Source organism: Humulus lupulus, chromosome X, assembly GCF_963169125.1.
Source record: "Humulus lupulus chromosome X, drHumLupu1.1, whole genome shotgun sequence".
Lineage (NCBI taxonomy): Eukaryota > Viridiplantae > Streptophyta > Magnoliopsida > Rosales > Cannabaceae > Humulus > Humulus lupulus.
In genome coordinates this window covers 4,348,428-4,364,290 of record NC_084802.1, presented here as the reverse complement: position 1 = coordinate 4,364,290, position 15,863 = coordinate 4,348,428, and the positions used below count along the sequence as shown (strand labels likewise).

At 32.7% G+C, this 15,863-nt stretch overlaps 1 protein-coding gene across 1 annotated transcript; it reads left to right on the top strand.

The window, feature by feature from the left end:
- Positions 1-8,598: 8,598 nt before the first annotated feature.
- Positions 8,599-15,324, top strand: LOC133807045 (ubiquitin carboxyl-terminal hydrolase 18). The gene is made up of 11 exons (XM_062245182.1): positions 8,599-9,281; positions 9,653-9,860; positions 9,961-10,049; positions 10,217-10,302; positions 10,389-10,551; positions 10,681-10,804; positions 12,478-12,635; positions 13,331-13,415; positions 13,673-13,885; positions 13,978-14,039; positions 14,273-15,324. The coding sequence occupies exons 1-11, from the start codon at positions 9,025-9,027 to the stop codon at positions 15,087-15,089; spliced, it is 2,262 nt and encodes a 753-aa protein (XP_062101166.1). The 5' UTR covers positions 8,599-9,024; the 3' UTR covers positions 15,090-15,324.
- The last annotated feature ends 539 nt before the right edge of the window (positions 15,325-15,863 follow it).

Genomic DNA, 15,863 nt, shown 5'->3' with positions numbered 1-15,863 from the left:
TCCACCTTCAGCCAGGCCCGAAGACACTCATCAAGGCCCACCTGAAAAGAAAAAGACTACTCCTTTTTTTTTTTTCCTGAAATAGTCAAAATCACAAAAGGTCAAAACTCACATTTTTATTCCCAATATTTTTCACTCAAATATCAATTCACTCTTCCCTATTTTTCTTACCTAAATAAACATTCCTAATATTTTTTTTTTTACCCTAGCTTTTCACTAATCTTTTACCCAACCAAACATTTCATCTTTCCAATACTCTTACACTTACTCTATTTATCCTACCACTTCCCAACACAATTAGATTAATCAATTTATTTATTTTAATTTGATTAATTTAATCTCCACATTTTGCCTATAAATAGATTCTTGTAAGACCATTTGGGGGGCTCTTCTTCTTCATCTTTTCAACATCTTCTACACATATTTTTTTCTCTTCTTTTCACTATTTTCTCTACCATTTTCATCTTTTGAAGAGCATGTCAAGTATGTTATTTTGTAATTTTTATTTCAATCTAGTTATGAGCTTCTAATCTTTTTCAAAGGTTATTAAGATGATGATGAAGCAAAATGTAACTAGATAATATTTTTTTGTTGTATGTTGATTTCCCATTTGTACAATATTGTTTATGGATTTTTTTTCTACCAAATATATGCATTTTTCATCTATTATTGATTGTTAAAGCATATTACACTTAGCTCTTCATTATGCAAAAATATGATATTCTTTGATTAAATGTTTTTCATTAAATTGTTCATATCTAATTCTTAGAACATAAGTATCATATTTTGCCTAAACATAATCTCTTTGATTTTTTGTAGTTTCATTAGGTTGTAACACAACTAATGCTTAGAAATTATATCTTATATAAGTGAAGAAAAATCCTACATTTTTAAAGTAACTTGTGCTTGAATAGAAAATGTATTTTGAAAAAAGTATAGTGTGATTTATTTCAACTATATCTAAACTTGGGAATCAATATACTTATAAATACTATTGAACTTGCATTTTGTGGATTCTAATATCTTAATAATCTTATTTTACATATCTCATTTGAAAACCATTTTTCTATTTAATCTTAAATCTTTTTATTACTTGTCTTTTATTTTTCTAAAACAAAATCTCATCAAATATTTAGAACTAGGTTAGAATATTATTACTTTGTTTGAAATAGTTTCTTTTGATGTTAGTCAACTCCCATGGGTTCGACCTCGTACTTACATGAACATTATATTCTGAAACGATTCGTGCACTTACGAGTTTAAATATTAAAACATACCCGTTTTGGGTCCAACACAGAGCCAGGGCCTAAGGCCTAGGTGATAGCTTGTCACATGGCTAGGGAGCGGAATCCCAGGATTATGACTCTATGGTCATGAGGTAGGTTATGTTGGTGACTAGTCATCATGCACCTATCATGTTTAAGCTAGTGAAATGATCACTTATTTCTAAAGCCCCGGTGACCCTATCGTCACATGGCTACCCACCTTAGTGACTTTTGCGACTGTCACTCGTCTGTTTTGGACTGAAGGTCCTGAATGATTATTATGATCATTGTTGATATTATATTAATGTTATATTATGTTTTCTTGCTGGGCTTTGGCTCATGGGTGCTATGTGGTGCAGGTAAAGGGAAAGAAAAGCTCACCCAGCCTTGAGTGGAGAGCTTAGGTGGTGTTGTGTACATATGTGGCCCCTTGACCACCACGGCCAAGGAGTTCTCAGAGGAACTAGAGGGTTTACCCTATTTTTGTCACTTAGGTCGGCGGGTTTGTAAATTTGAAACAGTAATGACCAGTTTGAGTTGTAAATAACTTGTAAATGTTTTGATGGGCCCATGAACAGTTTTATGTATTAAATAAAATATATCATTTCCTTTTGATTGGTTTTCCACCTTAGCCTGTTAATAACACTTAGAAGCACGTTTTTAACCAAAGGACTCGAGTAGGGAGTTAAATTTTCAGTTCACCGTAACTGTTCTGGGGTAACCAGGGCGTTACATGTATTATCAAATCAGTGAAAATAATATAGATAATATCTTCATCATTTTCATCATCTCATTCATATATATTTACTTTTGCTAAATCTATATAGAATTAGTCATGTTCTTTATATGTATTTTGTAAATAGTAAAAGTAATATTTGTGTTAGGTTTTATGTCAAATCTCTTATTACATTATTGCCAATGGTATAATGTAATTTTTAGATTTCTCATAAGATTTATCTTTTCCTTTCGTGATAAAGAATAGTAATCACTTGAATACATTTTTGTGAAATATATTTGTGCTTCAATGTTATATCTTCCAAATGAATAATTGGGATGTGAATTATCCATTTGTGTAATTTTTGTGAATCAAATATCCAAATAAGTAAATATACATATTGGTGACTCTTGATCATTCCTACTTGTTACTTACTATTACATCACACTTTAGTCTATCTTTATTTTTAATCTTTAAATCTCAAAAACAACAAAAATATCACTTGTTCTATTTTCCTCATATTATTTATCTTTAAACTTTATTTATTGATTAACTTGAATTCTTTGCCTCCTTATGGAATCGACCGCCTGATCTATACTACAACCACCGCTTAGTAGATGCACGTTTTGGGCGTTAAACACTGGCTGGCGAAGGGAAGTCGGCGACGACCCCTGGTTAGAACTGACACAGAAGAGAGAGAAAGAGAGGAAGAGAAAGAGAAAGAGAAAGAGAATGAGAGGGGCTGAGAGGAAATAGGGTTTTTATTTTTATTTTTTTAAATATTTATTTAATTAAATATTAACATAATTTAATAAATATTAAATATTAAATCACTCACCTCCCTTATGGAACATGAAAACCTACTTTTCATGACTCATTAAAAAGGAGGTCAATAGGCTCCGAATTTATTTATTCAAAAAATAAACTAATAGCTTTTCATGATCCATTAAGTGTGACTTAATAAACTACATTACATGACCCACAAAAGACAAGAATTAAACTCTAAACTTTTTATGACCCATTTTTGATTGTGGGTTGAGTCATGATATTTATATATTGTGGTATTGGGAGAGATCTGGATTTGGATTCTTCGTCAATGGATATAAACTTGAATTATTCAAAAGAAGAGATCTTGACTTCTTCTTCTTCTTCTTCTTCAATTTTTTTACTTTTTAACTTTTTGTTCTTGATTTAATTTTTTTTCATCATATAGTATTAGTTATCGTCACATTTTATAATTTGTTTTTAAATTCAAGGTTTTTCTAGTAGTTTAGTAACCTTTGCTTTAATATTGCAAACATTAGTAATTGGTTAGCATGTGAAGGAGGAGGCCGTGAGTGGTGAACGGATGTCTTATGATTAAAATTTAATCCCATCTCATTATATGGAAATATTTTCATTTACAAAAGAATATTGTGGTATAGTTCCTATAAATGATTAACAACAGAAAGTAAGTTATGTCAGGTTAGTTTCCAGTTTTAACAAACTAATCCAACTCAGCTGAAAATATCTTTCAAGGCCACTCATATTCAGCTGCCTGTATATATATTGCTTCATTCTCCTTATTTGACACAGAAAAAAAAGCAAGAAAGAGAGAGAGTTTTGATACAGAGAAAAGAGTGAGATTGGGGTTCTTGGGTTTTGTAATGAGCTGCATATGTTGATGAATATGCAAGCTCGGGTCTGAGTGTTCTTGAAAGAAAGACAAGCACTTTGAGAGGATTCAAGAGAGTTGAATCTACTTGACTGTATTGTACCAAGAAGTTGTTCTTATCAATAAAGAGGAAGTTGGTGGTGTTCCAAAACTGGATTAGAGCCATAGATCACATCGATCTATTGGTCTTGAACCAGTATAATCATTGGTGTTATTTACTGTGGCATTGTTAAGTTCTTTATTTTCTAATCTTGCATTTGATTGTGCTCTTGCTTATTAGCTTGTTGTGTTTTAGTTATTTATTTGGTTCTGTTTAGTACAAAATTCCCACAAATATGGAAAGAAAGAATGATTGTAAAATTTTATGATATAGTCAAGTATTTTACTTAATTAAACTCCAATAGTAAAACCAATAAAACAATAGTTCAAACATGTGACATCTTCGTAATGTGACATCTTCTAGTTAAGACAATAGAGCAACAATAATCTCAAAATGATCAAATTAAAACTTCATTATTGAGTTAATAAGTCTAGTGGATACTAGTTTTGACAATTAACAAATAGCCTCACAATATAGGCTCTATTCTAGTCATAAATTTAAGCTCAAAACACAGCTTAAGATTATGTTTTAGTTCATGTGGATTGACTATAAGTTTTAGGTTTTTCTTTTTCTATTTGAGCAACAATACAATAAGAAAGTTTTATGAAATGGAAGAAGACAAGCCTTTAGTGGGAGTCCAAGTGTGCTTGTCATATCATTCTTTAATAAAATAAATTAACATTAAAATAAAAATCTTTATTATAAGTGTTTTCCACATAAAAGGTCTTTGGTAGTCTAAAAGATATTGACTTGCTCACCAACTAAATATTTGGTTTAACTCCATAGTATAAATACTACTTAATTTGTGCAAATGTTGTAAACACTAATAAATTATAGATAAAAATAGTACAAGCAAGTGGTTCATATTAATTAGCTTTAAAAAAGAAGACTACACAAATCATTTATTGGAAATTAAAGTTCCACATGTATCATGAAATATTGTGGGGATGTTTGGTACGATAGTTTAGGTACGATAGTTTAGTTTGGTGGAAATAAAAATGTTAAATCTAATATATATTTGGTAAATTTATTTTTAATGACCTGAGGGTTTATATTTCTAAGTGAGTCTCATATTTTAGTTTGATTTGAGAGTAATCTTATTTCCTTTAAATACTTGAATTTTATATTTTTTTAATTTAAACCTCTTCTGATTCTATTCCCACAAACTCAAACCTCATAACAAACATTTCTGTGAATTAAATTAAATGGATAGTACCTTAACCCACAATATTTTATTAAATAAAAAAATAATATCTTATTAGTAAAAAAATATAGCATCTACACCTAAAACAAATTATACTCTAACGACAAAAATTCATTCACATAAAACATAATCATAAAACTAATAAGTACATAAACAAGTCAATTCTTTAATCATAACCTTACATTTTAGACTTTTTACTGAAGAACATTTTCCACTTATGTGTGTGGGCTTGTAGCACAAAGAATTTATAAATTGCACACTGTAAAGAAATATTTTAATTTTTTTAATATATATATATATATTTGTGTGTGTGGAATAAGAACAAAATTAACTTTTGTAGATCATTATATAGTACACACATCATATCGTTGCTTGTAAATTACTAAACCAACTAAAGCCCTTTGTTTAATAAGAAGTTATTGAGAATTATTACAAGTTTGTGGAACAAAATAATAACTTAATAATTAAAACAAAATAATAATAAAAAATCAAATGAAAATGGCAGGTATTTGCCCTCCTTTTCCAGGTGTTCATTAAAGGAGGCTAGAACTATTCAATTGGCTATTCTTTGGTGTCAATTAGTCAAGGTGCCTATCACCATGGTTGAATCATATTCAAAAATTGTAATCGACAAACCACAAGTCTGGTACAATTGTACTGTGGGGAAAAATAATTATAGTTGTGCTGTAGGGAAAAATAGCTGCAGCACAGCTATAGTTGTGCCGTGGAAAAAAATTACTGAGTATTTGATAAATTACAGATTTTAAAATGCTGTGAATTGAAAAAGTTGTATGAGGACGTCGTATTAAATATTGTCTATTTCATTATAATATTAATTGTTCAATGTTGAACAACTTTTAGCTTTTTTTTAAAAGCTGTCCCATACATTGCCAAAATACATCAAAGTATTAAGAATTTATTTTCTGAAGTTGATGTAATTAATGACATATGTAGTTCACGATCTTCCTTCTCTCGGATTCTAGTTACCCATAACGTTAAGTAGTCAAATACTTCGGCTCATAAGTTAGCAGTTAAAGTTATAAGATTAGATAGTTAGCAGTTCAACTAGAAATTCTATTTTTTTTTAAAAGCACAATAAAATTTTAGTCATATTAAATTTTACTATATTTTTATATTTTTATGGGTTTATACTTTTTTTATTCTGAGTTTTTTCTTATTATCTGTTTGAATCTCGTATTTTGATAAATTATTTTTTAGACTCTATGTTTTATAAAATAGTTAAAATAGAACCCTAAATTCAATTTTGATAAATAAAAAATTAAATATAACAACACAGTTTTTAAGCAGAATAATTTTATTTTTGTTCTGAATTGTTAGTTTGGTAAATTATTTGTGATTTTAGTTGAGAAAACATTGACCAAAATCGAGTTTAGGGTTCTATTTTAACCATTTTACAAAACATAGGGTTCAAAAAGTAATTTGTCAAAACACATAGTCTAAACAGGTAATGAGAAAAAATACAAGTATAAACCCTTTTTATTTATATTACTTTTTTCATTCTCATTCTTATATTTTCACTATTCACAACCAAAACATACCATTTAATTTTACATCTTATTTAAAGAGTTTGTAAGAGTTTTTTTTATTTCATTAACGCTTATGTTAAATTGATAAGCTCTTTTGGTCTTTGAACAATTTTGATATAGTAACATATTAGTCTGATTTACTATCAAAAAATTAATATTTTTTTTATATCAAGTAAAAAATTGATTATAGTAGATTGTTCCACTATATTCTTTGTGACATAAGATTTGATGATGATTAAGCACATTGGTCTGAACTCTGTGTACCTGGCAATCAAAGGTTAGTTTTCTAAAAAATGTTTATTTATTTAGTATGTTAATTATAAATATATAGATAAATATTATATTTTAGTGAAGATAATTTATTTGACTTCAATTTCCTTTCAAAGTATATTGATTATTAGTTATTATTTATTTTTGCATTATAGTTATCATTTACATTTTTTTCATGAATGGTTACATTACTTATAGCATTACAAATGCTGCAATCAAAATACTTGCTCTAATGATATTCATAATTCTAGCAAAACTTGTTATACTTTTACTTAAGATGAATGTTGATGATGTTATGTGTGTCGCTCGAGAAGTGACTTGAGTTGGAGCCATTTTTACAACGTTTGATAGCTTTACCATGACATGATTAACCAAATATGTTATATATTATTTTCTAGCAAAATAAGCAGAACTATTAACTCTTTCCTTCGGTTTATATTGTGTTTCTTTCATGGTTTTATGATCTCCATAGTAAAATGTGATGCTGAAGTAGTGGTGAGTTCAGCTCTGACTTAGTATTTTGTTTATTCTCAACAAAAATTACAACATTTGATGACTTTACTATGACATGATTAGTCAAGTGTGTTATATATTACTTTCTAGCAAAATAAGTAGAACCATTGACTCTTTCCTTCGGTCTATATTGGACTTCTTTCATGGTTTTATGGTCTCCATAGTCGAATGTGATGTCGAGGTAGTGGTGAGTTCACCTCTGACTCAGTACTATTTATTTTCAACAAAGATTACAATGTTTGATGACTTTACCATGACATGATTAGCCAAATATGTTATATATTACTTTCCAGCAAAATAAGTAGAATAATTGACTTTTTCCTTCGGTCTATATTGAGCTTCTTTCTTGGTTTTTTGGTCTCCATAGTAGAATATGACGCCGAGTTAGTAGTAAGTTCAGTTCTGATTCAGTATTAGAGGTGAGCATCGGTCGGTTTGGGCGGTTTTTTCACAAAAAAAAATTCAGAATTCGGTTTTTGGTTCGGATTGGTGCAATCCGAAAACCGACCGGACCAAACCAGTTTAAAAAAAAAACCGACCGTTTTGGACCGCGGTTTGGTCGGTTAAACCGACCAAACCGAATTGATTATTATTTTTTTATTTTTTATTTTTTTTTTGAAAATTTTAGTTAAAAAATTAAAAATTTTGGATTGTTAGATTCTATTTTTGTATGTTTTTAAAACATAAATATATAGAACATAATTACATTTATAAGTGCCTTAAGTTTTTTTTTATTAAAAAATTTAATTTTTAATAATTAATAATTATATAATATTATATTATTATTTTATTGCGATTTTTTCGGTTTTTCGGATTTTATGCTCAGCCCTATTCAGTACTGTTTATTCTCAACAAAGATTTTTTTTAAAAAAACTTTAGAAACTTGTTAGCATTTTCTAGTGAATCTCTTTTTATGTATATTGCATTTTTGTTACAATACTACTTATGAACTAGCCAAACATTAACTTATAGTAGAAAATAAATTAGGGTTTAGATCAATATTTGAGGATTATTATTAATGAGATTAGGTATTTTTCCTTTTTTTTTTAAATAAATTATTAAGTGTATAGAAATAGAACTAAGAATAAGAGACCCACGTGGACCCAACAACAGTAGGCACATGCACTCGAAGTCCCTATCATTGGCACACTCTCATTCCCAGCACGTGACAATTAATCAAACACAATAACCCAATTTTCTTTTCTTTTTTTCCAAGAAAAAAACAAACAAAATCCCAAACTTTTTTTATTTTTTTATCCCAAAAGAAAAAAATAAACATAAAAACCAAACTTTTAAAACAAAGGAATTTATGTTTAATTAAGACTTGAAGAAAAAAACACCAACTTGTGTTCACTTCTTCTCACTATAATATCTTCACAAGTGAATCCCTTCTTGGTTTGAACGAATCAAAATTAAATTTTTCAGAAAAAAATCACATAAATTCATATTATTTTTATATATATAATTATTTATATATATATATGAATTCTTGTCTTCTTCCATTAACCCTAAATTTACAGAGAAAAAGTTTCGTCTGTGTTAGTTTGTTCCATTCGGGTTCCCAATTATTTATTAAACCCTAATTATTTTGGGGGTACTACTATAGTACTATTGCTTTCGTTCCCAAAATTGGAAATTTCGAAACCCTAATTTTTGGGATTTTGGGGGTGGGGCGGAAGTTATATTTTTGCGGGGATTATCGATGAGAAGCCGTTGGATCGGCGAGGAATCAGTTATCAAAGCGGGGGAGGCGTAGATGCATGTCGCCGGAGTAAGTTTGGATCTGAATTGGTTCCTTCAAGTTATATTCACTGTGTTTTTAATAGCTGTGGGATTGCTTCACTTGGTGAAGAATACGGCCTCGAAGTATTTTGAGGTCGGCGCCAATTTTGAAGGAGGAGATACTACTGATCGGTCACCAATGCCTGGCGTTCTCTTGGAAGATTTGGCTTGCGTCGTGTGTGGAAACTCCGGCCCTAAGAAATGCTCCCGCTGCAAGGCCGTACGATACTGGTAAGTAATTATGTCGTTTTGGAATGTGCTAAGATTGGTTCTTTTTGTCCCCATTGTAATGTGTGTATTGTTTTACAGTGTTTGATTGGTTAATGGTTTAATTGTTTAGTTTCTGGGCGGATTAACAGAAATTGTACGGTATATCTTAGCATTAGCACATAGTTTCTTTCACTAAAAGTTAATATCAAATGTTTTATGACAGACTTATTTAACTAGGATTTCTTTTTTGCAATTTGATATTTGGGAAAGATCTGTTTTTTAAAGTGTAATGCACACAACATTTGACCTACTAATTACTTTAGCTCATGGAAAGTTAGATGTTTGGCTTTTTTAATCTTTGAATTCTGTTGTCTGTGTTTGTAACTGTTTAGCTCACAAAAGTGTCAAGAAGTACACTGGAAAGATGGACATAAGAAAGATTGCAAGATTGTTCAATCTACTAATGTAAATTCAACTCAAAAAGCATTGAGGGATTCACAATCGAAAACTTCTGGTGCTGGGGGTAAAACCTTTTCAGGAATTGCACTTGTTCCTACGAGCGGTAGTGGTACACCTAAACCCATCAAACAACCTAAGGAGGTAACTATAGTTTTTTGTGTATAGTAAATTAAATTTAAGTATACATACTTGACAACTCTTAATAGAGAAAATAATAGCAAATGCATTTGTATATTTTCAGATTCTTTTTCCGTATGGTGAATTTGTGGACCTATTCAACTGGAACAAGCCAGGATTCCTTCCTTGTGGACTCTTGAATTGTGGAAATAGGTATTTTTTATTTACCATACTTTGCTTTGTTGTTAAAAGAAAGATTATTTGCTTGCAAGTTTTCTTCGATTTCTGATTTCTCAATGGATGCACGCAAAGCTCAATGAACAAATATGAAGTACGTACATTGGGTAAATATCCCATTCTAATATCTTTTCTTTCTACAGTTGCTTTGCCAATGCGGTTCTACAGTGTCTTGCATCCACACGTCCTCTTGTTGCCTACTTGTTAGAGAAAGGTCATCGAACAGAATGTAAAGCCATAAACCAGAACATATAATTTTTTTCACTGTTATATATTATAATACAATTCTTTAACCCTTTCAATTCTTCTTTTTAGGCATTCGCAGTGATTGGTGCTTCCTATGTGAATTTCAGACACATATTGAAAGAGTTAGTCAAAGTACACAGCCCTTTTCTCCAACTAACATTATCTCCAGGTTGCCTAATATTGGCGGTAATCTGGGCTATGGAAGACAGGAGGATGCTCATGAATTTATGAGGTTTCTGCTGTTTTGTATTTATATAGCCTATCAATTGCTATTCCGCTGTTTTCGAACAAGTTTCTAAAGGATGTGGAGTAAGTTCAACTTTGTAACAGTTCACTCTTCCCTCCTGTTTTCCCCTTGTAGGTTTGCCATTGACACAATGCAATCAGTTTGCCTTGATGAATTTGGTGGTGAAAAAGCTGTCCCTCCTAGCTCGCAAGAGACCACAATTATCCAACATATTTTTGGTGGTCTCCTTCAATCTCAGGTTATCTTACTGCACATTGTTTCACTTTTTGCGAGTTGTATTATTTTATATACTCATGTATTGCTTTGTATAGATTTTTTTTTTGAAAAAGAGACAGAGGTCATGGAGTGACCTCTTCTCAAATAAATTGAGAACCCTCACTTATGGCGGCGGAGGAATACCGTGGTGACAAAAAAAAACAACTCAAACGAACAAAAATAAACAAACAATATCAAGACAACACCCAAGGACTCACACTCAACAAACTCTAATGTGCCCATAGACTACTCCACTCCCTACAAAGATCCAAAAAAGACAAACCGTCAAAGTCTGTCGTTCTATACACCCAAGTGGCCACCCAGAACTTGATTTTATCCCAAAGGCTGTCCACTACAGAAGAGACATCTTCAAAGATTCTACTATTCCTTTCGAGCCAAATTGCCCAATAAGTCGCCAAAACCGTACTCTGCCACAAACGAACCATCCTTCGCCCACCCCCCAGATTGGACAGGAACAGTTGAGAACAAGAAGACGGCATACACCAAGAGACCCCGAACTCTGCCAGTACTTTTAACCACACCTCCCTTGCAAGGAGACAATCTAAGAAAAGATGACGAACTGATTCTACTTCATTTTTACAGCAGACGCACCAATTGGGCGAAAGATAGTGGAAAGGTCTACGCCTGTGTAAATTCTCGTGAACGCTCACCTTATCCAAGAATAACAACCAACCAAACAGTTTAACTTTATACGGAGCAACACTCCTCCACAAAATCTTAGCCCAATCCAACTCTTGGCCTAAATGAGCATAGCTCAAGGAATGGAAGGCGGACTTACAATTAAAAACTCCACTGGTATCCGGATTCCAATTCCTTCTGTCCTCCAAAATCGATGGGAGAGTCACCACCTGAAGCATATGCATCAATTGAGCGAAATTAGCCACCTCCCTATCTAACAAGTTCCTTCTGAACCGCAAATTCCAACCTAAGGACCCCTCTCTCCCTTCCCCGCCCAAGACTGCCAAATCTTTAATCGCACAATTCTTTGCCATGGAAACCAAGAATAAATCCGGGAAACGAGACTTCAATGTATCTTCTCCAAGCCAAACATCCTCCCAAAACCGAATCCTATCGCCCTTCCCCACCTTAAAACAAACAATTTTCCTGTACTCCTCATACAATGCCGCAATATCCCTCCACGGACCACGAACCGACAATCTTCTCCCTCCTCCCGTATCCCAATGACCCTCATCTAATCCATACCTACTCATCTAATCCATACAATTGCTTTGTATAGATTTCATTAGCATGCAATTATCCTGATTTAAATAAAGCAGGAAAAGGAAAAGGAAAAGGAGAAATTGTACAAGGATTTAGTTTTTCTCTCCCTAGATGCTCATACTGTTACCATATTTATATTTCTAGAAAAGGATGTATTTTTTTTTCTCATAAAAATGCCATCGTATGACTACTTGGTAATGAATATGTAGAAAATATATCCACTCGCGGTAGAATTGGTTTATTTCCTAGTATTTCTTCTCCAAGTGTGATTTTTTTTTAATAATAGTTGATGGACTTTATATTGTTCTGTTTTTAGGGGGATGGGGAGCCATCTCAATTTCCTTTTGCCTATTCTCTTTTTAGCATATTTTGTTTTGCTGCTTTTGATAGGTTGGTTCTTTTAATATTTTGTAGGTGATATGTACGAAATGCGATAATGTATCAAATCAGTATGAAAATATGATGGATCTTACTGTTGAAATACACGGGGAGGCTGCCTCACTAGAGGAATGCCTTGACCAATTTACTGTCAAAGAGTGGCTCCATGGGGATAACATGTACAAGTGTGATAAGTATGGCTGCTTCTCTTTTCCTACTAATCATGTTAATACCTGTCATGCTTTGAATTCAGGCTTCTGTAAAAATGCGAGATATCCTTTCAATGGTTTGTTTCTTTTTATTTAAGATCAATTGACATTTTATTTGAAGGCTTCATTCTGATATTGGAGTCTAATATTCTTAATTGGTCGCCGGCATTTTGTGAGATTTTATTTGCTACCTTGCCTTTTTTTTCTGAATTAAATTTTAATGAGTGATGACCAAGAAAACACGGACAAAAAGTTGGAAATGGATATATTGGGACTTTATGGAAAATTGGATTAAATTGGTTTCAGTGGTATTTGTGTGCATGCATATATTTGATCATTTGTCTTCGGCAGGTTTTATCTCAACTGAAAACTGAACACAGTAACAAACATATATTTAAATCTGCATGAAACTTTGTTTCTGCGAAAGACAATACAAACAGAGTTTTCAAGAAAAAAACTGTTTGGTTTTGAGATTAGAAGATGTATTTTTCGAAACTGCTCTTTATTGAGAAGGTAGCCAAAGATGCTTACATGTCCTTGTGGATGCTTTTTATGTGTCTGCTCAATGTTCTTTTATTATATATATATATATATTATTCTGTATCACAAGCTTTTTATCATTCTCTTAATGCTATTACTTACTGGGTATCCATCCTGGTCAATGTTACTCCTTTTCTCAGGTGCAATGATTATGTCAAGGCTTCAAAGCGTCTTACTGTTAAACGGGCTCCTAATATTTTAACCATTGCATTGAAGAGATTTCAGGTTTAACCTTCACTCTTCTTGTTTGTAGCAGTTGTTTCTTTATAGAGTTGGACCTATTCGAAAACTGAATATTTTTAACTTTCTTTGTATAAAATACACCAAGTTTCGAGACAGGAATTTATTTACATCAATGACATGCATGGTCATAAATTTGGGCTGATAGTCGTGAATTCTTGTAGGTTATATGATATTATACTCTGGTTGTTTATGATTTCCTTTGGTGATATCTGAATTCACTATATGCCCAATATTTGCAGAGTGGGAGATTTGGGAAGCTCAATAAGAGAGTAACTTTCCCCGAGACTTTGGATCTTAGCCCTTACATGAGTGATGCAGAGGATGGTATGGATGTGTACAAGCTTTATGCAGTTGTGGTTCATGTGGACATGCTGAATGCATCATTTTTTGGTCACTATATCTGCTATACGAAGGATCTTGGTGGGAACTGGTACAGACTTGACGATTGTAAGGTGGGTAGTCTCTCTTTTATCTTTGTATATTTGCATATCCATCTATTTGAGGTACTTGATTATCTTATCCGTAATAATTTAATATTTCTTAGGTTGCAAGAGTTGAGTTGGAAGAGGTACTTGCTCAGGGAGCATATATGCTTTTGTACAGCAGGTGAGTTTCTTAGATTGCAGATGTTTGTACTCTTTGTACCACGTGTGTAATCCCGGTCATAGTTCTTTCATGTACAGTTTTTCTTTCGTTGTTTTCTGTAGTAGCTTTAAGAGATAACCACTCTGCTTATGCTGTTTGGACTCCGCTTAATTCTATTTTCATTTATACTTTTCGGTGTTGAAAACCCTTCTAAGAAAACACTAAAATGGTCTTGTTTCTCTGTCATTTGGCAGGGTTAAGGCACGACCATCCTGTCTTAGAGCTCCAGATCCTCCGAAGGAGGTGCAGCAGCAGACGGTCGATATTGAAGTAGAAGTAGAGGATAGCCCGAAGAAACAACTTGAATGCTTTTCCCACGGCGAATCTGCAGACCCAGTTTGCTCCTCTGTGTCTGTTTTGGAGGAGCAGCAAATAGACGATGTTGAAGTAGAGCTTAGCCCTATGGAACAAACTGAATGCTCTCCTCGTGGTGACTCTGCATATCCAATTCCCTCTTCAGAATCTGTGCTATCTGACAGTAATTGTTGTGCAGAGATGGATAAGAAAGAGTCACGTATTCGAATCGACTCTGAGTCAGTTACTGATGTGGCTATTCTCGAGGCCTCACCTGTTGCAAACGAGGAGTCTTCATGCAGCGAAAGAGAGTTGTGTTGTAGAGGAACAAACTCTCCAGCTTTTAGACAAGGTCAAAAGGACCAATTCTTGAACAATTACCAAGCCGCCCCATCGTGTTGCAACGGATCAGTTTATGGAAATTCTGGTATTGCAAACGACTTGGATGCAACCAATCATCATCCGTACCCTGCTGATAAAGAAGAGGATATAGATATGGTTGGTTGTGACTTGAGCTCCTTCCATGTTGCGAAGGACATCGAAATTTACAGTAATGGCCATGCCGATCCAGATAAAAGTGCTAATAAAATTGATTCTGGGTTTACTTCATCAAGTGTGGCGGTGGCCGCAGCAGCGGAGGTCGGAACTCATAACTTGAAGAAGCGTGGTTTTCATGGAAATGGAATCAAGAGTGTAGAAATCATGGGTGACAGTTGATTAAAGTTATCACTTATGATTTGTTTATAATTTTTTAACACTCCCATCATCATCGTACAAAAAAAGAAAAAATAACGTTGAGCTGGGAATTTTTGTCTGGGATTTCTATATTTACCGAAATCTCGGATTCAACGGTAGCGTCTTTATTTTTAGTTTTATGGGGTTAAATTTGGACTCGTGAACTTTGTTTAGTAATGTAGTTGACAAAATGCAATTATTCAAAGGTACCATAATATGGGTTAGGAGTTCTTGTTTTGCCTTTGCTCAAATAATTATTTTATTGGAAAATACGATGCCTATATTTTGATTAAAACCCTTCAACATTAAAATGTAGAGTGGATATGCTCTTTAAAAATAAGTAAATTCCACAAACTTTTTCAAAGTATGAAAATTATTAAATAAAAAAGAAATTAAAAGGTAATTTTTAAATTTCTCTTTGATTTCATTGTTTTTTTTTCTCCTCTTGACGGGGTGTTGGTTGTGTGTTTGGTGTGCCCTACTCGAGAGGGGTGGTGTCGTCGGAGGGGGTTTACACTCGGGGGGGCAGGGCTTCTATCTTTGCAACTTGGCACTTTGGCTTGTGGTATTAAATGTGAAAAAAGTCTCACATAATAAATACATAGGAACAACAATATCCTTATAAAGGAAATTGTTACTCCACTTGACACAACTAATTTTAAGATGGATATGGCATCAAGAGCAGGAATTTTTCCAATGTATGTCGATTCATGTTGGATTCTATGATTTTTTTCAATGTATGTCGATTCATGTTGG

What these genes read in the sequence shown, in the direction of transcription:
- LOC133807045 (XM_062245182.1), top strand. Translation starts at nt 9,025, where the DNA reads ATGCATGTCGCCGGAGTAAGTTTGGATCTGAATTGGTTCCTTCAAGTT. An exon ending in GATGCTCATGAATTTATGAG is followed by an intron (nt 10,552 to 10,680) that starts GTTTCTGCTGTT and finishes TTCCCCTTGTAG; the next exon opens with GTTTGCCATTGACACAATGC. An exon ending in TATATGCTTTTGTACAGCAG is followed by an intron (nt 14,040 to 14,272) that starts GTGAGTTTCTTA and finishes GTCATTTGGCAG; the next exon opens with GGTTAAGGCACGACCATCCT.